The 24783-nt window shown below is 38.8% G+C and overlaps 1 protein-coding gene and 1 long non-coding RNA gene across 4 annotated transcripts; one reads left to right on the top strand and one right to left on the bottom strand.

Annotated features, from left to right (window-relative positions):
• Nucleotides 1-3213: 3213 nt before the first annotated feature.
• LOC129349196 (uncharacterized) lies at nt 3214-14789 on the bottom strand. Its single transcript, XR_008602092.1, has 3 exons — nt 14535-14789; nt 3430-3498; nt 3214-3303 (listed from the first exon to the last, which is right to left on the bottom strand). It is a non-coding gene; the product is annotated as an uncharacterized LOC129349196 (long non-coding RNA).
• ydjc (YdjC chitooligosaccharide deacetylase homolog) lies at nt 5283-24209 on the top strand. Of its 3 annotated transcripts, none has more exons than XM_023265147.3 (6): nt 5283-5396; nt 8252-8427; nt 14097-14256; nt 18613-18712; nt 21267-21444; nt 22197-24209. In XM_023265147.3, the coding sequence occupies exons 2-6, from the start codon at nt 8264-8266 to the stop codon at nt 22522-22524; spliced, it is 930 nt and encodes a 309-aa protein (XP_023120915.2). In that variant the 5' UTR covers nt 5283-5396; nt 8252-8263; the 3' UTR covers nt 22525-24209. The 3 variants fall into 3 exon arrangements, with proteins under 3 accessions (XP_023120915.2, XP_023120916.2, XP_054867731.1); XM_023265148.3 differs by lacking the exon at nt 5283-5396 and adding an exon at nt 5407-5557; XM_055011756.1 differs by lacking the exon at nt 5283-5396 and adding an exon at nt 7166-7294.
• The last annotated feature ends 574 nt before the right edge of the window (nt 24210-24783 follow it).

Below are 24783 nucleotides of genomic sequence, written 5' to 3'. Positions count from 1 at the left end.
GCTTGCCTGGGCTATGAAACACCACCAATGGACTAGTGAAGACTGGAAGAAGGTATTATGGGCTGATGAATCAAAATTTTAAACCTTTGGTTCATCACGCAGGATTTTTGTACGCTGTTGAGTAGGAGAAAGGATGGTTCCTCAGTGTGTGACATCAACTGTTAAACATGTAGGAGGAAGCGTGATGGTCTGGGGTTGTTTTACAGGATCCAGGATTGGTGACTTGTACAGAGTAAGAGGTACCCTGAACAAAAACAGCTACCACAGCGTTCTGCAGCACCATGCAGTACCCTCTGGTATGTTCCTAGTTGGTCAGGGGTTCATCCTACAGCAAGACAATGACCCAAAATATAAGTCCAAGCTACGCCAAAACTATCTTTGGAAAAAAAAAAAACTAGTTGGTAAGCTTGAAAACATGGAGTGACCAGCACAGTCTCCAGACTTAAACACCATGGAGATGGTTTGGGATGAAATGGACAGAAGAGAGAAAGTAAAGGAACCTACAAGTGCCACACATTTATGGGATGTTCTGCAACAGAGTTGGGAATAACTTCCTGACGAATATTTGATTTCCATTGTGGAAGGAATGCTAAGTGGGTTCAGCTGTAACATCTTCCAAAGGTGGCTACTTTGGTTATTAAATTGATTATTTTTAACTTTTTTTTGTTTATTTGTTGTATGCTTTAATTTCAATGAGAAATTAACATGCATAATTTCCAATAAAAAACTGGAAAAGTTGGGGTGTTCTAAAACTTTTGATTGGTATTGTGTAGTTAAGATTTTCATAATAATTTCTACAAAAACTACATGTAGTGGATTACATTACAGCTCCTCCTTTATGTCATCCTGGGGAAAAAATTTTCAAAGGATTAAACTACACTTTGAAATAATGATGCAGGGAATAGCTACTATTTTTGTAAAAGTTACAGACGAGTAACAAATTAATATAAAAACCTTCCTTGCAGGTGTACTGCATGGTGCCAACTAAGCAATTAATATCCAATCATGCTCTCTGATGTGGAAAAATGCCAAACGGGCACAATTAATTCAGATTTTGTATAGGATAGTAGAGGAGAAGATCTTTATGACTTTGAAAAAGGGTTCATTGTTCAAGCATAGATTGCGTACTTTGACACAATAATCTTCATAATATTCTGTATTATGTGATGCACCATTATTTTCAAATTGTAAAGTGTGTGCATGTCTGAGATTCGAGAGAAGAATATTGTGGGTGAAGCAACCCAAGTTCAAAATCTGTTAGAACTGTAACACTCCTGTAGTGTGAGACTTGCTTGAAGTGACATCTGCTTTTAGATCTATGGAATATATAGAATTAAATAAATAGGATTGGTAATTGCAGTCAACAGTGCACATTTGATAACTGTGATGTTTATGCATTGGTGCAATATGTAAAGGAAGGTGTCTGCGAAATGAATTGTGGAACTGCAACATCAACTGTTCCTCAGGTGACAACGTTGCTGGATGTAATCAGACTGTCAGCTGGAACAGTCCATCAGCAGTTACACAGAGAGCGATAGTTGGTTGCAATATGTAAACCTCCCATTACAAAGATGAGTGCACATTTTACATTCTAGGAAAGGAGCTCTCAAAGAAGAAAGTACAAACACATCAACACTATGTACAGAGCAAGTGGGTGTGTGGTATTTCTGTATTAGTTATGCGGTACAATAGTGCAACTTTACTTCAGACTGTGGACATCAGATTTCCCCTGTGCTCTACTGTACAAGTTCAGTGAGTTGAAGGCAGATTTAGAGTTTTTACTGGGAGTTTTGTGCTCCCTGCCATAGCAGCCCCTTTCTGTGTGGTGCAAAACCCTGAGACACTGTTCTACTGAGATGTGGAAAAAAATGACAAGTTCACCATATTCTCTAAAAGTGCACATGAGTGCATATGTGGCGTATACCAAGAGAACAGTACAGACCTGAATGCTTGACTCATACAATGAGGGGATTTGTTCTGATATGTTTTGGCGAGCATTTTTCCACTATGTTTGGGGTCCACGGACTCCACAGTGGCTCAGTGGTTAGCCCTGTCACTAGGTGTATAGATATTGGATGGATGGATGGATGGTTTGGGGCCACTTATCCCAGGAAAGAATACTTGCAAACCAATAGTGTTGTTCTGACTGATCACCTCTATCCTACACACATGGACAAAATTGTTGGTACCCCTCAGTTAATGAAAGAAAAACCCAGAATGGTCACAGAAATAATTTGAATCTGACAAAAGTAATAATAAATAAAAATTCTGTGAAAATTAACCAATGAAAATCAGACATTGCTTTTGAAGCGTGGTTCAAAAGAATTATTTTAAAAAATAAACTCATGAAACAGGCCTGGACAAAAGTGATGGTAGCCCTAGAAAAGACTGAAAATAATGTGACCATAGGAACATGTTCAATCAAGGTGTGTCCTCTAATTAGCATCCCAGGTGTCTACAAACTTGTAATCAGTCAGTCGGCTTATTTATAGGGTTACAACTAGTCACTGTGCTGTTTGGTGACATGGTGTGTACCACACTAAACATGGACCAGAGGAAGCCAAAGAGAGAGTTGTCTCAGGAGATTAGAAAGAAAATTATAGACAAGCATGTCAAAGGTAAAGGCTATAAGACCATCTCCAAGCAGCTTGATGTTCCTGTGACTGCAGTTGCACATATTATTCAGAAATTTAAGATCCATGGGACTGTAGCCAACCTCCCTGGACGTGGCTGCAGGAGGAAAATTGATGACAAATGGAAGAGACGGATAATACGAAGGGTAACAAAAGAGCCCAGAACAACCTCTAAAGACATTAAAGGTGAGCTCCAAGGTCAAGGTACATCAGTGTCAGATCGCACCATCCGTCATTGTTTGAGCCAAAGTGGACTTCATGGGAGACGACCAAGGAGGACACCATTGTTGAAAACAAATCCTAAAAAAGCCAAACTGGAATTTGCCAAACTGCATGTTGACAAGCCACAAAGCTTCTGGGAGAATGTCCTATGGACAGACGAGACACAACTGGAACTTTTTGGCAAGGTACATCAGCTCTATGTTCACAGACACAAAAATGAAGCATATCAAGAAAAGAACACTGTCCCTACTGTGAAACATGGAGGAGGCTCTGTTATGTTCTGGGGCTGTGTAATGAAGGTCAACTTCATTACCAGTACGGAGTTTATACTCACAACATGAAACACAAGACAATGACTGTTTTATTGATTTATTGAGTGCGGTTTTGATGCTGGCATGTGCTGCCATGTGCTTCTCTCAGTAGCATTGGGTGAAAGTCCTGGAGAGGCCTGCAGCAAAGCAAATAATAATTTAGTATAATGGTTAAGGGATTGACTTAAACTAGATGCCGGTTTGAAGTGGATCTGGAACATTGTTTTTAGAAGGTATCAAGTGAAAAGTGTGTTATCACTCACCTCTCTGTTGTCACCACAGGTGTTGCAGCCAAAAGAGTCCCCTTGGGCTGGAACATCTTTTTAAAGGTTCTGGGAGGAACCAAGCATAGGTGAGGAGAGGGAGAGAATAAATCTCGTCGGTTGATGAAATAAATACACTGCTAGATGAGGATGTTAATAGTTACTTTTAGTAAATGGATATGTAGTTTTAATGTTCTTTGTTACAGTTAAAATTAAATACATTATATTTTTTTATGAAATTTCTGTGTTTGATTATTTTTGATTAACCCTTATGTTGGTAGGCCTGAGGGGGTGATTAGGGAGAGGCCTATAAAAGACTGGCAGTTGAGAGAGAGGGGGACACAACATGCCAGTTGCCACCTTCTGCTGTTTGTGTATTTTTACTGCTATACTGATGAATAAATGCCAGGTTGACCTGCATCTGATCTCGCCTCAAGCCTCCTCTCTTATCCAACCGCGAAACGGCCATCCTAACAGGCTGCTTTGCTGCATCTGGCACAGAGTATCTTGAATCTGTGCAGGGTGCAATGAAATCTCATGACTATCAAGGTATTCTAGAGAGAAATGTGCTGCCCAGTGTCAGAAAGCTTGGTCTCAGTCGCAGGTCATGGGTCTTGCAACAGGATAATGAGCCAAAACACACAGCTAAAAACAGCCAAGAATGGCTAAGAGGAAAACATTGGACTATTCTGAAGTGGCCTCTATGAGCCCTGATCTAAATCCTATTGAACATCTGTGGAAGGAGCTGAAACATGCCATCTGGAGAAGGAACCCTTCAAACCTGAGACAACTGGAGCAGTCTGCTCATGAAGAGTGGACCAGAATACCTGCTGAGAGGTGCAGAAGTCTCATTGACAGTAACAGAAATCGTTTGATTGCAGTGATTGCCTCAAAAGGTTGTGCAACAAAATATTAAGTTAAGGGTACCATCATTTTTGTCCAGGCCTGTTTCATGAGTTTATTTTTTAAAAATAATTCCGTTAAACCACAGTTCAAAAGCAACGTCTGATTTTCATTGGTTAATTTTCATAGAATTTTTATTTAGTCTTACTTTTTTTCAGATCCAAATTATTTCTGTGACCATTGTGGGTTTTTCTTTCATTAACCGAGGGGTACCAACAATTTTGTCCACGTGTGTATGATGAAATATTTCTTTCCTAATCATTTCCATGCACCATCCCCATCCATGGGACACAAGGAGTCACTCAGTGCTTTTGGTAAGTATGACGAGTGTGTGAATCTTTTCTATGATCTTCACGGCCATCATCAAGTTAGATGAACACGTGTGAGAAATTTTTGATTGACCATTTGGACAGTACTCCCCGTCACCAATATCAAATCATCAAATGAGGGAATATCTTTGGAAGAACGGTGTTTCATCACTCCAGTAGAGTTCAGAGAATCAATATCAAGGATTGAAGCTGTTCTTTTGACACATGGTAGACTAACACCTGATTAGGACACTACACACGTTTGTCCTTTAATTTGTCACCCATCTGTACATCTTCCATCACCCTATGCTCTTCTACACTGAAAAGGTTTTTTTTTTTTAATCAAATAAACAAATTGGCATGTTTTATTGGTATGATATTAAGAATTTTAGCTATGCTGACATTTAGGATTACTGAAAGTAATTTTGGGCGTGCTTATTAATAAGATTACCAAGGGTAATATGAATACGTTGATATAAATAATAACTTTATCCATATAATTAAGAGGTTAGTAAACGAAAATATGGCTTGACCTAACAATTTACAGTTTTGCAGTTTAATTTTCGAAGAAAATGTGAAGGAACAGCTTCAGTGCAAACTCGCTCTTTCTCAGGCGACGTCGGGTTTGCTCCGGCAGAGGGCGCCATGTTCCGGTCAGCTGCGCTCCAACACGTCAGCGCTGGTCGGAAGTAGAGCTCACTTCCACCGCGCCTATAGGCTTCGGTCATATATGGACACCCGTGTGTGATACAATGGGTAAGATTAAGTTTTATTTCAAACTGTAAAGTAAGATTGCGTTGTTTAACTGTGAGGCACCAGGACGAAACTGCTGCGGTGTTAGCGGGTCACGGAGAAGCGCAGAGGACAGCGAAGCGGCGAATTAGTGTCGTCCTAGTGTCTGTTGATGTTGGTAGAATGTAAGTAGTTTAATCTGAGTGGAGCCGGTTCAACCGGCTGAGCTGTTGGTCTGTTACGAGATGTTCACGGTGGATTTTCAGCCATGCATCTAGTCAAAATGCAGCTCTACCTTTGCCTAATTTCCAGTTTAGATTAGTTCATATAGGGTTAACGCTGAAACTGAAAAAGTCTGTTGGAATTGTAAAAGTACTATAGTGTGAGCGCTGCTTAAAGTGACAGCTGCATTTAGATGACGGAAGGTCATAATTGTTGTAAGTCACATGCATTGCTCTAATTCATTTACGGCATATTTTAGGTTTTTAGACTCCACTGCATAGCTGAATTTACAACACAAATTACTAATCTGCACATAGTTAGTGTCTATAGCCCTTTCCAGATATGGAATATGCAGCATTGACATCAATCTGTCATTCAGACATAGCTGACAGAGAGCCATGGTATGATACTTGTCATACACACAAGATTGGATAGTTCATTAAGAGACGTAATGCATACTAATTCATACAAGGCTAAATCAGAAACTTTTACCAAGCTAATTAAGCCAAATAAATAAATAAATAATGATAACTCAATAATGTATAATAATATTGCCCAAGTATATTTATAATTCCCTAATCATTGAAAATTTTGTCCAGTTGATGGTAACCTAACTACTACTTTACAAATTGTAAAATAAAAATATCCCAACAGCTGTGATGGAGCTCAGGACTCCACCTGAGGACGGCTGCAATGTATAGTAGCAGCTGTCCTCAGGTGTTCAGCTACAGCAACCTGTAGCTGATAAACTGTAACTCATGCTATATGTTCCCACCATTCTGTGACAGCTCACCTCTCTGTCAACTGATCCTGTCTCTGTGTCAGGGATAATTTATTAACAAATATATTAGAATTAATTATTAAAGTTATTGGTGGTATTCCATGTGCATAAAATCAGGCAACTCTCACTTATGAGACGTTCATATGCATCCTGCTGCTGTCTGATACTGGAGGTATTTAATCAAACCACTGGTAGCAACAAACTAAACTTCTTCTCAAGTTTAAAATTTTGTCACAACTGTCATTTTTGGTGAGTTTCATTAATCTCACCTGTTACAGACTGTGTCTTCATCACAGTAAAGTTTTATTTTACTTATATGAACATGTCAGTTTCTAACAGATGGAAAATTGTAGAGAAAAGGGAGGGAGAAAGTTGTGGCAGAAAAATGTATTTTTTGCTCTCTGTGATCGATCTATCTATCTATCTGTTGAGAAAATTATTAGACCACCCTTGTTTTCTTCAATTTATATAACACAATATATAACACAAGAACAACAAGATAAGGGGTAAATTGAATTTGCTAAGTCAACACTGTTATGTTTCTATAGGTGTTGCTTGCTTAACGCTAGGACTGTGTGTACAAGTCACATTACGCTGAACACATTACGCTTAACACACAGTTACCTTGATTTTTTGACAGACTTTGTCTTGGGAAGGCAGTATGTAGGTGATTTGCAAAAGCCCAGTTTTTCCTTATTCATACTCAGATCTGTTTTCAGATGCTGCCTCTCTTGATACAATCAAGTACAAAACCCACCCAGGTCAGTGCCTGTACACCCTGATGATCAGGGCAGTAGCAGCAGATCAGGCACCTCTTGACTTGGCAACAGTTTGTATCTACAGTACTGGGAACTAGCTGTTGACACAAATACCTGTTAGCTTATTCAGCTGCTGTTGGATTTCATTTTGTTCCATGTTTGTAAGTATGTGTGTATTGCAATAAGTAGATTATATGTGGCTGACTTTGTATGTATATTCATGTACACAGAATATACTATTTTCCATGTTGTGTTTTCTTTTCACCTGGAATGCACTCCTTACATATGTGAGAATGATGGTAAATGTGTACCTATGGACTGTTTTTGGATGGGAAAGACTATCTTAGTGGGGATGGGAAATGACACTGGAGTGGTAAAAATATGTTTTAAGATGTTACAGTAACAGTGTAGGCTTACCTTAAGAGGTTGTTAAGGTGTTACTGTTTGATTTCTAGGTGGTTTCTTTATTTATCCATGACTGATAACCACCTAAGCCAAACACCTGCAGGCTCAGTCTGGAATTTATTTGGTTATTGAAGGACCCGCCTGCATCGACTGAAGCCTTTCGATTTCCTTTTGAACCCAGTCAGTCTACTGAGACCCATACCACGTATATTTAACCAATCACTCTGCGTGCTCGGAAAATTTTCTCATGCGCTGCATGCATTAGAGCAGCCAGAACCAACTGTCAGTCATTTAGAGCAGTTACTATAACTTCATGTGCAGTTTTATTTCTGTCAGGATTTTGTTATCATTCATGTGGTAGTGGATTGGTAGAAAAATGTGGAAGTAAGAAAGACATGAAGTGAGTGAGCTACAGCTCAAAATTATCCAACTTAGAAACAGATCTGGTTCAAAAAATAAAATATTGTACTGTGGCAAAAATGTTTATTGTTGAATGTGTGTTGCACTGGCAGCTTGCCGTTTAATGACCCAAGCATCAGGAGCAATTTGAGGTCTAGCTTCTTGCTCAAGGACAGTTTGGCCTGTGGGCAGGAAGAGCTTTCTGAAGCCTTCTTCAGGCCATCTAGACTAATTAAAGGACAACTGGAATAACACTGTGAGTCTTAGTCGCCCTAATGATATGTGTTAATGTGTCTCCTGTGTGTCCACCACAGAGACCAGCAATAATGCCACAGCTCAGAGTGATGCTGGTGGTCACAGGAGATGATTTCGGCTACTGTCCCAGGAGGAACCAGGGGATTGTGGACTGCTTCCAGGCTGGAGGCATTTCCAATGTGTCACTGCTGGTTAATGCCTTTGCTGCCAAAGAGGCAGCAGATCTTGCTAAAAGGTAGCCTAGTCTTTTACTGAATACAACTAAAACACATTTCAAATCTACTAAAAACTTCTGGTGGAGATGTACCTGACCCATTTGTTGTTCTTTGATGTATTTTTCTTGCTGCCTCACATAGCTGACAAAGATCTATTGTTTGATGTGGCAGACACTTTCAGCACTTGAGCTTCAACAAAATTTGAGAGCAGTTAATATTTTAGCCAACTAAGAGACATTTTGTAAGACTGTTAAATTGAACAAATGTAAGAAATGCCACATATATTACTTATATAAAGCCAATGATTTTTGTATTAAAAATCAATACATGACTATTGAATAGCCATACAAAATGGGCAAATATTTTTGAACCAAGATCTTTTCTATATTTACAGTGGTGCAAACAACAAGCTGACTGATAAGTATAAAAATGAGAAACTAACCATCTGTGTGAACTCAGTGAAGCTATAGCTCAAGGTTAGTTACTCATTCATGCAACTATCAGTGGTGTTGACCTGTACACAGTCCAACATTTAATAAAGTCAGACTCAGTGTTTGAACAGTTGTAAATTGTTTTATATACCTGTACATGAAAACGGCTATTTTTGTCTCACAGTATATTGTGGTTGAGACTTAATACCAATGTAGAATCCACTGTTTTATTTGCAGTTATTGCAATTAAACTCTCGGAAGCACAGAGCCTAAAGAACAAAACACGTCCAAATACGTAAAGACTGGACAGTAAATACACACTATTGTAAATGTGTTGTACAATAGTGCTTGAGTTTGAAAATCCCTGAGAATTTTCTGTATTTCTGCCTAAATGACCTCAATCATTATCCATTTTCCACACGAGTATTTAATGCAGATAAAGAGAATCCAATAAAACAAAATTAAAATGTTACACTAGGTAATTTATTTATTGTGGAAAATGATTCAGTATTATATACAATGTTGTGAAGTAGTATTTGCAATCCCTACAGATCTTCTATTTTTGCATGTTTGTCAAACTTAAATGTGATCAGAACAGATTTTAATAAAAGACAAAGACAAACCAAGAAAACACAAAATGCAGTTTTTAAGTGATGTCTTACCCTGTGTGAAAAGGTAATTGCCCCCTTAGCTACCAGTCTACCAAATGACCATATTCATTTGGTTATTGGATCCAGTTTTACCAGCCACACCCAGGTATGATTCCTGCCAGGCTTGTTGAATCTAAACATCATTTAAATAGTTTAAATTTTAAGTAGTTTAAATTTTAAGATAACCTAAGAAAATGCACAATCCAGTTTTTAAATGATGCTTTTATTTTTTAAAGGAAAAATGCTGTCCAGCCCATCTTGCCCTATGTGAAAAAAATAATTGCTTCCTTAGGCACCAATCAACAGCTGGGTCCAATTTCACCAACCACACTCACATTTAACTGCCAGGCTTGTTTAACCTAAACATCACTGAAATAGAACCTGTTTGGCATTGTGAGGTAGCTAAAGGGTCTCAAATAGCTGCACGACGCCACGTTCTAAAGGGACTGACTGTTGATGAGTCCTTCCATGGTTCTATTTTCTGGTAGAGAACCATAGCATCAGACTTGGAGTTGCTGACTCTCATGCCAACCACTTCACACTTGGATGCAAACTGCGCAAATTCCGGTTGATGAAGCCAACAGAACCATGTCATAGGCCGAAAGCCAAAGATGCAATTCTGAGGTTCCTAAACCTAAATCCTTTCTTCCTCTGGCTGTGCATTTGACTAGTCCATAAATGCCAGAAACGGAAGAAAAGTGGTAATGCTGGCAGAGTCCAACACCCACCAGAGGTCTCACTTTGGTTGTACAAGGACCTAATAGCTTGTAACAGTCGCCCCAGTACACCGTACCCTGGTAGTCCCTCCCACAGGACAACAGCCATAAGGCTATTCCAAATCCAAGCCCTGAAAGGGAAGCAAATGTTGGAGGACACCCTCCAGTACCCATTTTCAAAAATAGGAACCACCACTTCACAGGCACCGACACTGAAGAGGCTTGTCAGCCAAGACAGCCCAACATGTCCAAAGCCTTCAGCATCTCAGGGAAATCCTGTCTACACCAGGTGCTCCATGTGTCTGTCATATTTATGCAAAAATGGTTAAAATTCAAAAAGCTGAAAACCTTTCAGGCAGTACTGTTCCATTAAGAAACATCCGTGAATGCTTCCATATGCACAATAGTGTTCTTATACTGTACTCATGATTACATATTAGCAGCAAAACTGAAACATCCTCTATGTCCTCATTGACAAGACAGAAAATATTTGCATTAACCTGGGAAAATTGGGTTTGGAGTAAAAACGGTCTCAACAACGAAGATGGACTACATGGCTACAAAGGACTGTTGCTGTATTATTCTAAGGTTAAAGCTATAAACTTAAAATTTGTATGTAATATCTTAGTGTTGTGGGTACAAAAAAACCCACACAATGTAAAGAAGGGATAGATTCTGGTGCTAGGCTAAAAAATTCAACAGATAAATCAAGTCACCACACTGTACATTCTATTTGTAAATCGGCAGTACACCTCAAACTGCACACTGTAGATGGGAGCGCAAGTTATCATTCTCTACCATGGACTGCCACAAGGTGCATTACACTTGGTTGTGACTGAAAAAAAATTGCAACTCAGTCATTGTTGCAACCAAGAATGAAATCTTCAGACAAATAAAGGGGGCTGCACATCAGGAGAAACAGGAGGAACCTGGCAAGCTATACAAATAGTAAACAAATTATGTAAATGATCAGTAAAACATGCAAAGTGATAATTGCCATGCACCAGAGACAATACTCCCTAGTAAACACACCTTCAGAAATGCCAGCCACGAAGATACACTCCCCTCCAAAAGTAGTGGAACAGTGAGACCAATCCCTTATTTTGTTGTAGACTGAAAACATTTGAGTTTGACATCAAATGATGAGACACGAGATCAACATTTCAGGTTTTATTTCCAGGTATTTACATCTGGATCTGACACACAAATTAAGGTGCGTGTCCACTGGATGCGATTTCCCCGCACGGCAACGCACCACATCTGAAAATCGCACAGATGGCCAGTGGACCACAACATTGTCACATGACAGTGCTCGAGCAACATTGGGCCGCTACGTGGTCACGTGACGGAGCCTTCAGCTTGACAGTCTGGCAGCCGACTGTCCAGCTGTTTAGCCGGATAAACGCAGCGGCTCGGACGCAAACTTTCCCTTTTATTTCGAAAACCCTTAAGCGAAAAATCTTTCTGAAAGCATTTGAGGCGAGAAATAAGTTGTGCAGCAGCTGAATCTGTCCTCGTTGTAGGTCACTGATGGCTAGTTTAGATGTTTGAGGACAGTTTCACGATGCGTGGAATCTCCGCACGCCGCATCGAATTTGCATAAACAGAAGTTCAGTCTACTTTATGCAAATGAGCTGCGGCCTGCTCCAGGTAAACACACCAGATCGCAGCTGGAAACACCCTGCATGTGGCATGCTGGTCCAGTTGCGGTGCGTTGCCAGCTGCGATCCGGTGTGTTTACCTGGAGCAGGCCGCAGCTCATTTGCATAAAGTAGACTGGACTCCAGTGTGCGGAGATTCCACGCATCGTGAAACTGTCCTCAAACATATAAACTAGCCGTCGGTGAACAAAAACGAGGACAGATTCAGCTACTGCACAACTTATTACTCACCTCAAATGCTTTCAGAAATACTTTTCGCTGAAGTGTTTTTGTAATAATAGACAAAGGTAGCGGCTGAGCTGCCATGTTGGTCTGGCTTGAAAACCAGGAGCTGCCCAGAGGGCAGGAGTGAAGGTATCACAATCTACTGTTCACAGAAGACTTAATGAACACAAGTACAGAGACTACACTAGAAAATGCAAACCACTCATCAGCAAGAAGAATGGGAAAGCCAGGCTGGAATTTGCCAAAAATAAAGTACAGAGATGAGCCTCAGAAATTCTGGGACATAGTTTTAGAAACATGAGACAAAGGTGAACCTTTACCAGAGTGATGGAAAGAATAAAGTTTGGTGAAAGAAAGGATCCCAAACCTACAGCTCATCTGTGAAACACAGTGGAGGTAATGGCTCGGTCATGGCTTGGGCTGGCATGGGTTTTTCTTCAAACAACTGAAAGAGGCTGCAGTGAAAGCCTGGAAAAGCATCAAAAAACAAGAATGCAAAAGTTTGGTGATGTCACCGGTCACAGGCTTGATGCAGTTATTGCCAGCAGAGGATTTGCAACTAAATATTACATCTTACTCACTTTAATCCATTGTAAGTCTATCTGTTCCTATACTTTTGCTCACCTAAAAATTTGGTGTTCCGTTACAAATAACGCTATCTTCCAAGTTGTGTATCAGATCCAGATGTAAATACATCTAAATAAAAGCTGAAATGTTGATCTCATGTCTCATGTTCATCATTTGATGAGCCCAAATGTTTTCAGTCTACAGCAAAAATGAAGGAATTGGCCTCACTGTTCCACTACTTTTGGAGGGGAGTGTAAGGGCATTTAGACCAGCAATAAATAATACACAATAATAGGGACATGTTGTACTGATAAATCAACTGTTGACCCAGTTTTCAAACAAATTATGAGTGAAACTCATCCCCATCCTATTAAAATGAAAAATAAGTGTCCAGATGTGCTCTTTAGCAATGGTAGTAGCACAGGCTGTTATGGTGTCCAATGGTAATGCTGTGTAGACATACTTATTACTCGATGTAGCATACAGAACTTGTATCCATCACTGGACGACATTAATCAGGTGTAATTCAGTCTACATCCAATATTACCATGTTTGTGTTAAAGGTAGATTTTCAACAGGACAATAAAGTCTATCTTGACACAGAATACTGAGAGAAACAAATGCATAGTCAGAATGTGCGTCTGGTTGCAACACAGTGAGCCACTACAAAATTGTAGGTTGTGAAAACAAGAATCATGAGCATAAGTAAAAATAATTTTAAATTATCTTTTACTTAAAGTTCATCTCCATTTGACTTAACCCTTAAAAACTTGTGTACATATCAACATCACATTTCTAGAAGATTTTTCCATTAAAATAATCCCTTAATGCCTTGAAATTGTGAAGTATTGACTTTGGTGCCTCCTTTATAATATGCAAACCTGTCAAGTCCCCACCTTTTTCTCCACATATCTCTGTGCACTCACAGCACTTCAAGCACACCATTTAATCTACAACTCAGCTCAAACATTGTAAAACTGCTCTGTGTTACAGTTTACAAGCTGCAGTATTGGTGGAACTCTGCCATTCATACTTGAGAATAAAGAAGAAAAATGATACAGAAAATCCCACTCTGCAAGCTGACAGAATTGGTTCCTTAGGTTCGTTGAAATCCCAGAAGCCCGAATTCCTTTTGCACTGACTGCTTATCGCACTAATGATACAATAAAAACCCCAGATGGCGTTGACAGGATAAAAATTAGATTTTTACTAGAGGATGTTTCATATTATTTTTAATTATCATATACTTCCCCCTCAATTTCAGTGTGTTTTACGCGTGCTAAAACGTAACATTCATTTACAATCAAAAACCAAATACCCACCACCTTAAATGTTGATTTTGCCTGTTAAATTTCTTAGTTATTAAAATACAAACCATTTTTGGCCAGCATTACAGGATGTGACATATTTTGTGTTTTGTTTTGTTTATTTTAAATCAGACACAGCATCCCCATTGGCCTGCATGCCAACCTGTCAGAGGGCATTCCAGTGTGTCAGAGCCTCCAGCACGCCTCCACGCTCATAAACCAGCATGGCTTCTTCCTGGGGAAGATAGGCTTTCGGCAGGCCTTGGAGAGAGGCCAGCTCAGCATGAAACAGGTACACAATACCAAAGCCCAAATTATTACACATCTGAAATTACATAGTCATCTTATATGATAGCGACGGCTTTGTTTAGCTCTATTGGATGTACACTTGCATAATGGCATATAACAACTGTAGGGTTTTGGTGGTGGTAAACCTCTACAAACTGGATGAACCAAACAGCATCAAAGGACAAAACATGATGAAACAATAAAGAGCAGCTGACCAGTAAGGAATTTTGTTCCAGAGCTCCAGATTTTACTAGTTTTCACATACAAAAATACACAGCTCACCAGACAAACAGCAGGACAAAGGAGTTCCCCATGTGCAGTGGATTGTGGCAGATTTCAGCAGCAGGGCAGCACAACAGCTTCAGCCTGACCCCCTCACACACTGCACTGATCGCTCACCTGCCCTTTTTATAATCTCCTCCCACCACAGTGACACTACTGTGACCTGCCCACACTTCTATTTAAAGCACACATTCATATAATTTAGCATCATTTATTTTTAAAATACACAATGCAAATAACTACAGTCTGATACAAATGAAAGAAAACACATAACACATAATAAACTTAAGAAATACTAAACAAAGATCAAACTCAGCAAAAATGCCCATGTAACTCCTCCCCTCTCTCTTCTCTGATCTCTCAATTCAGCCTAATCAGGTAAGTGACAACTGCTGGCATCCTGTGGCTGCATCCTCATGTGTGCACTCCATTAAAACACGTCCCCTGAAGTGAATCTCAGAGAGAGCAGTTGACGCAGAAACAATAAATAAGAGTAAAGAATGAATTCTTACACTTGCATATCTGAGCAAAAAATCTGTAACGTGTATAAGACCATATTAGAAATGAAAGACAAAAATTTAGTGACTGATACAGCTGAGTGCTGGTTCAGGTCACAACTATATGTATACAACATGCCACACATGACTTTTAGACCAGGGGTGTCAAACTCATTTTAGTTCAGGAGCCACATTCAGCCCAATTTGATCTCAAGTGATCTACATCAGTAAAATCACAGCATAATAACCTATAAATATCCACAACTCCAAATTTTTCCTTTGTTTTAGTGCAAAAAAGCATAGTTTGAAAATGTTGACATTTAAGGAATTATCTTTTTACAAAACATGAACAACCTGAAATTTCTTAAGAAAGACAAATTTCAAAAACATAATGCCTCAGTTTATCATTTGTGCATTACAACCTACAGATCACAGAGTATCTACAAAGGAACAAAACATTTAGTCACAGGTATCTGGAATTGAACAATATAGGATTTTACTTTCTGATAAAAATTACAAAAGTCAGACAAAAGACAAAACAACAAAAACAAGACAAAATATTACAAAAATGAGATACAAGGTGACAAAAAAATGGATAAACAACACAAGTGAGACAAAAGACAAAACGGCAAAAATGAGACAAAAAACACGAGGGACACAAAAAGGAAACACAAACCGACAAAAATGAGAAACAACAAAAAACATGAGACAAACTACAGAAGTCAGACAACAGACAAGACAAAAAAAACAACAAAAACAAGACAAAATATTACAAAAGGAGACACAATGATAAAAGAACGATGAGCAATATAGTATTTTACTTTATGATCAAAACAGCTTATCAAGATCTAGAAATTACTTTAAATTTGTAGTTTTACAAATTTACAATTTGCAATCATTTTTACACTTTACAAACTCATCCCATGCTGGATTGGGCCCTCTGGCGGGCCGCATGTTTGACACCCCTGCTTTAGACAGTATGACAGCAGAAGTTTTAAAAGGTCTGCATAATAGATATAGTTTAGTTCAAGTCTAATATTTGGTTCAATATGTTTATTTTCAGTAAAGAATTTATTGAGAATGTTGCATTCAGTTGTTTGAATGCATCATTATAAAGGTGAGTAAAATAGAAATAAATGTTTGGAGACACTGTATGTATGTCATTTTGCCTAAACTGTTCCCTGCTCCTGCATTTCCAGCAACAGAAAATGTAATAATTGCACTCATTATACACAGAGGCTTGTATCAAGCAAATAAAGGACCAGGTTATTAGTCACTCATCAGGTAGACAAGTAGCCTTTGTCCAGAGTTTGCATCACAGGTAGCCATACAGTCAGGTCCATAAATATTTGGATATTGACACAATTTTCAGCATTTCAGCTCTGTACACCACCACAGGGGATTTGAAATGAAACAAGATGTATTTTAAGTGCAGATTTTCAGCTTTAATTTGAGAGTGTTTACATCCAAATCAGGTGAATGGTGTAGGAATTACAACACATTTTATATGTGCCCTCCACCTTTTTATACTTTACATCCATCCAATGTTTACGGACTTAACTATATGTCTGGTCTGTATAGTTGATAGTATTTTAATCTATGCCTTCTTTATAGTTATGGCGATAGGGGGTATTATATTATTTTATATTCTTTACCAGCCAATAACATTGATCACTGCAAAACCCAAAATGTGCTAAACCTTCAAAAATACTCAGCAGTGACTTTTGGAAGGTTTAAACAGTCTTCCTGGGACAACTTAGACCTAGGTTTCTCTGGTGGAAGGTGGAGGAAATTACTTCCTCAGAAGTTTCTTAGTTCCCAGTGGAAAATGTTGTGGATGGAATCTAGTTTGAAACATCTGTCACGGCTTGTATAGTGAGGTTATGTTTATATTGAGTCATTTTGCATTACTGCTGTGTTGTCATTTTTTAGAGTCTGAGCAACAAACGGTGTGAGGATCATCTTGGGACTGTGATGTTTGCTATTATTGGGCTGTCTTGTTTCTGTAGGAATTCTTCCCATTATTATTTCAAATAATTCACATTTTTGAGGCTCTAAAGGCACTCATAAATTAATGAAACATTGCAAATACAAGTCTGTTTTCCCATTTCCTACTGTTGTACTTTTTCAAACTATTCCTAACTGATTATTAGTAATCAAAGCGACTACATTTAGTTGGTGTCTTGTAAAGACCTTTTTAATGTAAAATTATTACAATTCTGAATTTGAATAAATGCTGTTGAGCTTGCAGTGTGGCAAATGTCATTGTTTTGCCATGAAAACAAAAGGTGTTGCGTGTTCTGTACCACTGTACATACAGTTGTTGCAAGTTTCTCATTTTTGTAGTAAGTGATAGTCTGGAAGGCGCATAGTTGCTGCCACATGCAGAAATATGTGAAGGCCAGATTAATATTATTATTGTTGTTGTTGTTGTTTCCACAAATGGATCACATGTTTGTGAGCTAAAGGAAATTTGCAACGGTTGTTACTTTGCACATGCATCAAAAGAGTTTGAAAATTTGCTTGTTTTATAGGTGTTGTGTAACTTCAAAAAATCTTAAATGCATAAAAAATAACAGTACTTCAGAATCAATGTTGGTGTTAGACATTGACGCATCCCAGCCTGTAATAATAATAATAATAATAATAATAATAATAAATCCCATGAGCAATTATTTTATAGATTTTTTCTTTTTCCATAAAAAATGTGATAATGTAAACAAACTGGCATTGAAAGTGTTAAAAATCTAAAATGAATATTAGGTATTTATAATCAGGATTAATGTAGATCAAAAGAGGTAAGTCATGGAAAATGAAAAATAATATTATTATATATTGTTTTTCTGGCATTCTTTTTGATGTTGACATTTTTTGTCCTTCAGGGCCTCAGTGTAACTTTTTAATTGACTCCTCAGGGTTAAGACCTTTGTGATGCTAAGCTGTGATGATTTTAGTTATCGTTGAAGGCATTTTCGTGACTTTGTGGGCAATAGTGATGCTTTGCCATGGAACAGGAGGTTGTTCAAATGTAAACATACTTTGTCCAAGCTTCCCCAAACTTTACTAGTTTGGTAAGATTCCCACCATGAAATTATCGTCTGAGTAATATTGAATCCTAATCACCTACTGGAAACAGGATGCAGGTATTCTTGTGTGACAAACAATATCTGATTTACATTACTTTAACATTTTCATTGCCTGGTGCACACTTAATATACAGCAATATATTGCATGCTTGGTGTGTGTTTTTTATTGCAACAAAGTGAGTTATGGAAAGATTCTGAAACTTTTAATGCGTGATGTTCACTGCCATGTGCTCATGTAAGATGTGATACATTATTCGGTCACATAAGTGCACAGCTGTATCAGCATCCCACCAGCACACCCAACATTTATGAAGGTGCACAGACTTGATACTCACTGCTTTTAGGTTTACTACTGAAGTTGTGTTTTGGTGACACATTGCAAGCTAACAAACAGCAGCCTCAGGCAAAGTAACTTAATACGCAGCTACCACGGGAAATAAAAGGAAGTCATGTTTCTCCATTACAGTCAGTTTCAAGGTGTATTTCTCTCACCAGGTGGAACTGGAGTTGAGGGCTCAGGTCAGGTTGTTCACGGAACTAACAGGTCACCTGCCTCACCACATGGATGGGCACCAACATGTTCATGTGCTCCCAGGTAAGCAAAAGTAGATCATGAAAACAATACAAACTCTCTCTATTATCACTCATCTACTAATAGCAAATACTTGGTCCAACAAGCTACACATTTCTCACTGAGTCATCAGTTGAAAATTAAAGCTGCATGCAGCATTGAATGGGTCCTCACACACTCAGCTATGTCGCTATGCGGCATACGTCGAAGTGTAGCGTATTTCGGGGTGTGGCAGAAATTTCAAGGTATTAAGACTTAGCTTAACAATTTCAAGGATTTCTAGTTTCTAGCAACAGTATGTGCAAATATTATGCTTATAACTTCCTGTTACCAATAGGTGGCGCTATGACTATGACTCACTTTTGAAATGCTGATGTCTTCAAGCCTGGCCTCTTGTCCAGCATATGAAATTTTGGTCAGATTGGATCATGCGTTACTGAGATATAAACACTTCAGTTGTCTTTGTGGGGCATGGAAATTCACCATGTTGCCACAGACAACATGGTTTGACGTTTGACGAAAATTCACGATTTACGTCAGTGTCTTAAGGCTTTTGTCATCACATTTGAGATTGATACGGTCAACTGTCTGACAATAGTACATCAAAGTGTAAAACATGTCATTTCCTGTTGCCAGCAGGTGGCACTATGACTGTGAATGGATATTGGCATATGGATGTGATCAGAGCAGGACTCTAATCAAACATGTAAAGTTTCAGGCAGAGTGGAGCACGTAGACTCGTAGAGGATAATTAGACAGCACTTCCTCTTCCAGGGGCCATGGTCATGCCCTTAGACTTTTGTTGAAAATTTTAATGACTATTCATTATTAAGGTCTGTTGTATATAGTGCCCAACTTTGAGTTGTCTTGGAGTTACCCCCTATGATCAGTTAGCCCCAGAAAATGAGCAAAAAATACCAAAAAATCTCACAGTTACAGCAAAATAGCAGACATCCTATTGGGTTTAGGGTATGGGTGTCACAGAGTTTTTTGTGCACCTTGACGCGCTATGTATGCCTACCAAATTTCGTAGATGTAGGTGAAATGTCTTGCCCATAGTAGATGTTACAAATTTTGCAGGTGATGCTATTTTTCATTTTTCCACACACATCTGCAAGTCCCAAAAAATATAATATTTTTTTGCCAGTTCTGATGTGTGTGCAAATTTTCATGAGTTTTTGAGCATGTTTAGGCCCTGAAAAATGCAATTCTTTTGGCAAAAATAAGTCCTTGCATCCCAGTAGGGTCCTACGCACGGTCAGTATTCGGGCCCTGATAAACAATGCAGAGATTGAAGAACATTTATCTGTATTTTTTGAGAAAATGGGTTTATTTCACATGACACGTGCTGTCCCACTCTGGCAAGTTACACGATATTCCTGTGTCTAAAATTTGTCAATCTTAAGTCAAAATTAAGACCCATTTACATCACATCGTGCTTTTGTTGAAACGTTTAGGTTTCTTTTCATTAAATTTCCAAATCAGAAATAGTGGACACAATGGCAGGGATTACATGCGGCAGGTAGGGCTAGCCATCATGGGTATTGCAAAGAGAAAGAACTGCTGAGTCACTAGTTGCGATGGCAATTCCCGCTTCTCCTGGAGAGAGGAGGGAGAAAACACAGTTTGTGTCCAGTGAACATTGCAGACAGACACTTGGTAAAGATTTAAAATTCTTGTCCTACACACCTAGTTTGTAAGTGAAAATCTGTAAAAAATAAAACAAACACACAGACACCATTTAAAACTTAGTAGCCTTGTTCATAGCATTAGAATGTAATCTGTACATAGACCATAGGATTTCAAATAGTTTGTATATTAATAGTTGTTAAAAAAAATGAAAAATCTATTGCAGTTCTATCATTTTCCACTTAGTGGTGCTGCAGCCAATGGAAAGCGATGCATTGAGGACTTGATGCTTTGCCATTCAAGAAGATGAACAGGTTGAACACCTGAAACAGCCAAGAAGGGAAGCATACATTAACTGTGAAAACTTCCTTAGTGCAATTGCTTGCAATCTGCTTTTACCCCGATCATTGCATCTTGTGGCTATGTTGCACTGCTCAAAATAATTAAGGAAACACTTTATCATCATATTGTAACACCAACTCAACTAAACCTCTGGGATATTGATCTGTCCAGTTAGACAATGTAGGTGATTGTGAATCAGTTTCACCTGCTTGGTGAAAATAAAAGAACAGGTGAACAGGAGAGGCAAAGGCAAGACAATCCCCAAAAAGGGAATGGTTTTGCAGGTGGTGGCCAAAGGCCATTTCTCTCTCCTTTTCTTTCCTGACTGTCTTTTCTCTAGTTTTGCATTTTGCTGGTGCTTTTTTAAATGCTGGTTGCTCCTCCAGGTACTCAGTGTATATCAAAAAGATTTTCAGCTCATATATTTTGTTCTTTGAGATCTGATGTGTAATTTAAAATGTCCCTTAATTCTTTTGAGCAGTCTATTAATTGGTCATCAAATTAGTTTTCAGTAGTTTTCTACTGATTGACTAAATGTTTCACTTCCACATTTAACATGTGAGTGGCGAGAGTAGTGATGTTGATGTGCTGTGTGTGTACTCTGCAGAAGTGCGTGAGGTATTTGCACAGGTCCTGTCAGATCTCAGGATTCCATACACTCGTGTTCCAGTGGAGCCAGGATTACACAGCTGTCCGTGGCTGCCAGCACACCTCAAAAGATTTTACACGCAGGTGGAGAAGGATGCTCTGGACTCCATTCCTGTCTTCAAACGCTACGGAATCAGGTCCGTGTGTGTGTATGTATGTGTCTGTGTGTGTGTGTGTGTGTGTGTGTCTACTGCTGGCTTATGTATAAACAATAAACTATGCACAGAAACCATGCATGCACAACTTACACTACACCATCAGGTATTTATAGAAACAGACGATGTGGACAGCTGGAATGTGGTGCGACAAAGCAGAAATGAAGAAATATTGTTTCAGTTAATCGCAAATCTTTCTATTGTGCTTCTTTATTTTGCAGCTGTTTTATGCTATTGTAGTGTTTACATTCATTTCCTTTGAACTTAATACACTCTGTTTAAATATGAGCATTAGCAACTAAATAATTACCTTGCCAATGTCTGATGATGATGATTTAAATATCCTGGCTGATGGTGGCTTTCAGATAAATATGATGAATTAATTATAAACACTGTTACACATAGCTATAGCTGTGCATATTAGCTGTGAGTGTTTCCTCCTTTAAATGCAAACATTACATATTTCTACCATTCTGGAGAAATCACAATCTCTATACTATGACAGCTGCGCCACATTCAGTAAGATAGAAAATAAGTACAGTCACGTGTTCTAAATTTAGTGTCAACAAGGTACTGAAGTATTGGTAGCGTCCGAAGTGGCAAAAGGATGCCCATTAGGGACATATCAGTCAGTCTGTCTCTTTAGGTCAGCTTCTCACCATTAATATTATGTGGTGCAGGATCCAATGGCTTACAAACATTAATAATGATCTAAACCTTTTCGATGTCCACAGGTGGCCAGATGTATACCTGGGACTGACCACCATGGGCCAGAACATGTCCATCCCCAGCCTACAGAGGGCCCTCAGCCACGCTTTGGCTGCAGGGCCTTCAGGTAGCTCCAGCAGTGCATCAGGCTCTCATGAGCCCATGGTCACAGCAGAGCTTATGGTTCACCCAGGCTACCCCAGTCATCCACACAAAGGAGGCTGTGGAGAAGGACCCGATGACTTCTCCCAGTCAGCGGACAGACAACATGAGCTGAACGTGCTCAGAGACCCGTCCCTGCTGGCCCTCTACAGCCGACAGAGAGTGCAGCTGTGTGCCTTCAAAGACCTGTGACTACTGTTGTCTCAAATTACAAACATATATGTATAATGTCGCTCCAGTGGGAAACAATGTTACGAGTATGTGATGTAGATCACTCCATATGTCTAGAAAGGAATATTGATTTTAAACAGTCCATCACCTCAAAGCACTCATGTTTATTTTCAGCAACTCAATAGATAAGTCCATTCATCTATATGAGCTCTGAGAGTGGAGTCTTTCTCACTTTGACACTAGTACTTTTTAAAAAGAAAATTAAAAAAAATATTAGAAAAGTTTTTAAATGCTAACAAATAAATTATTATTGCTAAAATCATGAAGGATTTAATAACACAAACACATTTAGGTTTTTCCAAATAAACAATGAAGGCACCATCAAGAGATGTTACTGAGTTACTGTGGTTGGACATGAAGTGGCGTCAGGACTTCAATTTTCTGGAAACTCTTGCAGTTGAGTATAAAATGCACTTGCGGCTTCTTCACATTCCTAAGTACATGTGACTGTTAAGCACTGAAACACTATGAAAAGTACTGTAACATATGAACTAGAATGGTAGAGACCATGTTAACAAGAGAATACACCAGCCACCACACAGCATAGATCTTTGACCTCAGCCATCTTTGAACTGGGCTTTCATTTTTGTCTCAGCCACATCTTTAAAGTTTTGTAACTCTTGTACAGTTGTGAAGCTGTCGTGTGGATGAAATCAGTCCCAGAAGGTGAAAACAATACAGCTACACTATCACAGCTGGAAGATACATGTTTTTACACCAGATAAAGATACTTACCCATTATTCATTAATATTGGGTATGAGGGGCACCCAGTAGCTCAACTGGGTTGAGTTGGCGATGCATAAACAGGGTTATAGTCCCTGTTTATGGCCCTTTGCTGCAGGCCCTACACCTATTCTTCTCCCTACATTCCTGTCTCTCTCTCACTGCTGTTCTGTCAATAAAGCCAAAAAGGCCAAAAAAAAAAAAAAAAACCTTAATAAAATAAATAAATATTGGGTCTCACACCAATCTTTAAATTCGACTTTCAGCTATAGACCTGGAAAGTCTGACTACGTGATGCATGTTTGCAATGTGATCGTGTTGACAAAATCCGGCCATTATTAATCAATATTGGGTCTGCCTTCTGCCAAAGCTATATTGCCAGACTCAGCTTGGGAACTTGGGAAGTAAATTGTTATTATTGATGCATGAAACTACATGGATTTGGTTTTTTTTTTTTTAAAAGGAGGGGTTCCATTTAGTGAGGGACTTGTTATCTGAGCTTCAGGTCCTCTCAAAGTCAGAATCTAGCATTTCAATATTTTCACCTGTACATGTTGCAGATTACCTATCTGATGCTTTCTGGTTTTCAGAAATGTGGCGTAAAATAAGTCCATCAGTGGAAAAAAAAAGTTCATTGTAAATTAATGGAAGGATGGGTAATAGGGGCCAAGCTGTGTGTCTCTGGTTTTCATCTAGGATACACCGATGATTTCCAATAATCTCAGGTTTTAGTGTGTCTTGACATCAATGATCTATGGCATTACAGTACGTTTGTAATATTTAGAGTTGTCTGGATTTTTGAAATGCTATGTTTTGAGTCTCTGTTTAGGCTCTTTTTAAGCACTGCTCAGTTTGAAATCAAAGATTACAACTGATCTGCTTCCAATCCAACGGAGGGAGCTAATAAACAGTGTCAAACGTTTGTCTGGTGTTCTCTTCTGTGGTCTGTTAATTTTGAAAATCTGTTCTTACTGCACTTCAGCAAGCATAACAACTGATGATGAAGAATATTCAGGAACCTAGGGTCATAAACATTGGATATTAGGCAGGCAGGGAAGTGCTTGAGCTTTGGTGTCAATGACAACCCTATTTTTCTTGAGTATATTCATCGAGCACAAGGTGTCACTAGTTTAAAAAAACAGCACATGCTTTGTTATAGATGTACAGCTCAAGCACCAAAAACTACAGAACATGTAATAGTACTGGAACATGTTGGAATGTGTGTTGTGCCAGATTGATGTCACAAATACTGTTACAATATTAGCGTGTATAAGTTGCCACATCACTTCTACACCTACTAAATGTTTTGTCTCTGCTAGACACCTGTTACTTGTGGTGTCATCCCTGTTTGGCTGAGGTGGTTGTAATCCTTTTACTGCAATTTCTGAGTTTGTGTGTTGCCTCCTGTGATAGACATATTTATCACATTTATTGGAAATCCTTTGAAACAAGGTTGTTAACATGCTAAAGTCATGATGGTCTCATTTATGTGATAG

The sequence above is a fragment of the Amphiprion ocellaris genome, chromosome 6 (assembly GCF_022539595.1).
Source record: "Amphiprion ocellaris isolate individual 3 ecotype Okinawa chromosome 6, ASM2253959v1, whole genome shotgun sequence".
Classification (NCBI taxonomy): domain Eukaryota; kingdom Metazoa; phylum Chordata; class Actinopteri; family Pomacentridae; genus Amphiprion; species Amphiprion ocellaris.
The sequence above is the reverse complement of the archived record's forward strand: the minus strand, read 5'-3'. Positions and strand labels throughout refer to the sequence as shown.

Coding starts and splice junctions, on each gene's coding strand:
- ydjc (XM_055011756.1), top strand. Junction 8,428..14,096: donor GCAGCAGATCTTGCTAAAAG/GTAGCCTAGTCT, acceptor ATTTTAAATCAG/ACACAGCATCCCCATTGGCC. Junction 21,445..22,196: donor TTCAAACGCTACGGAATCAG/GTCCGTGTGTGT, acceptor CGATGTCCACAG/GTGGCCAGATGTATACCTGG.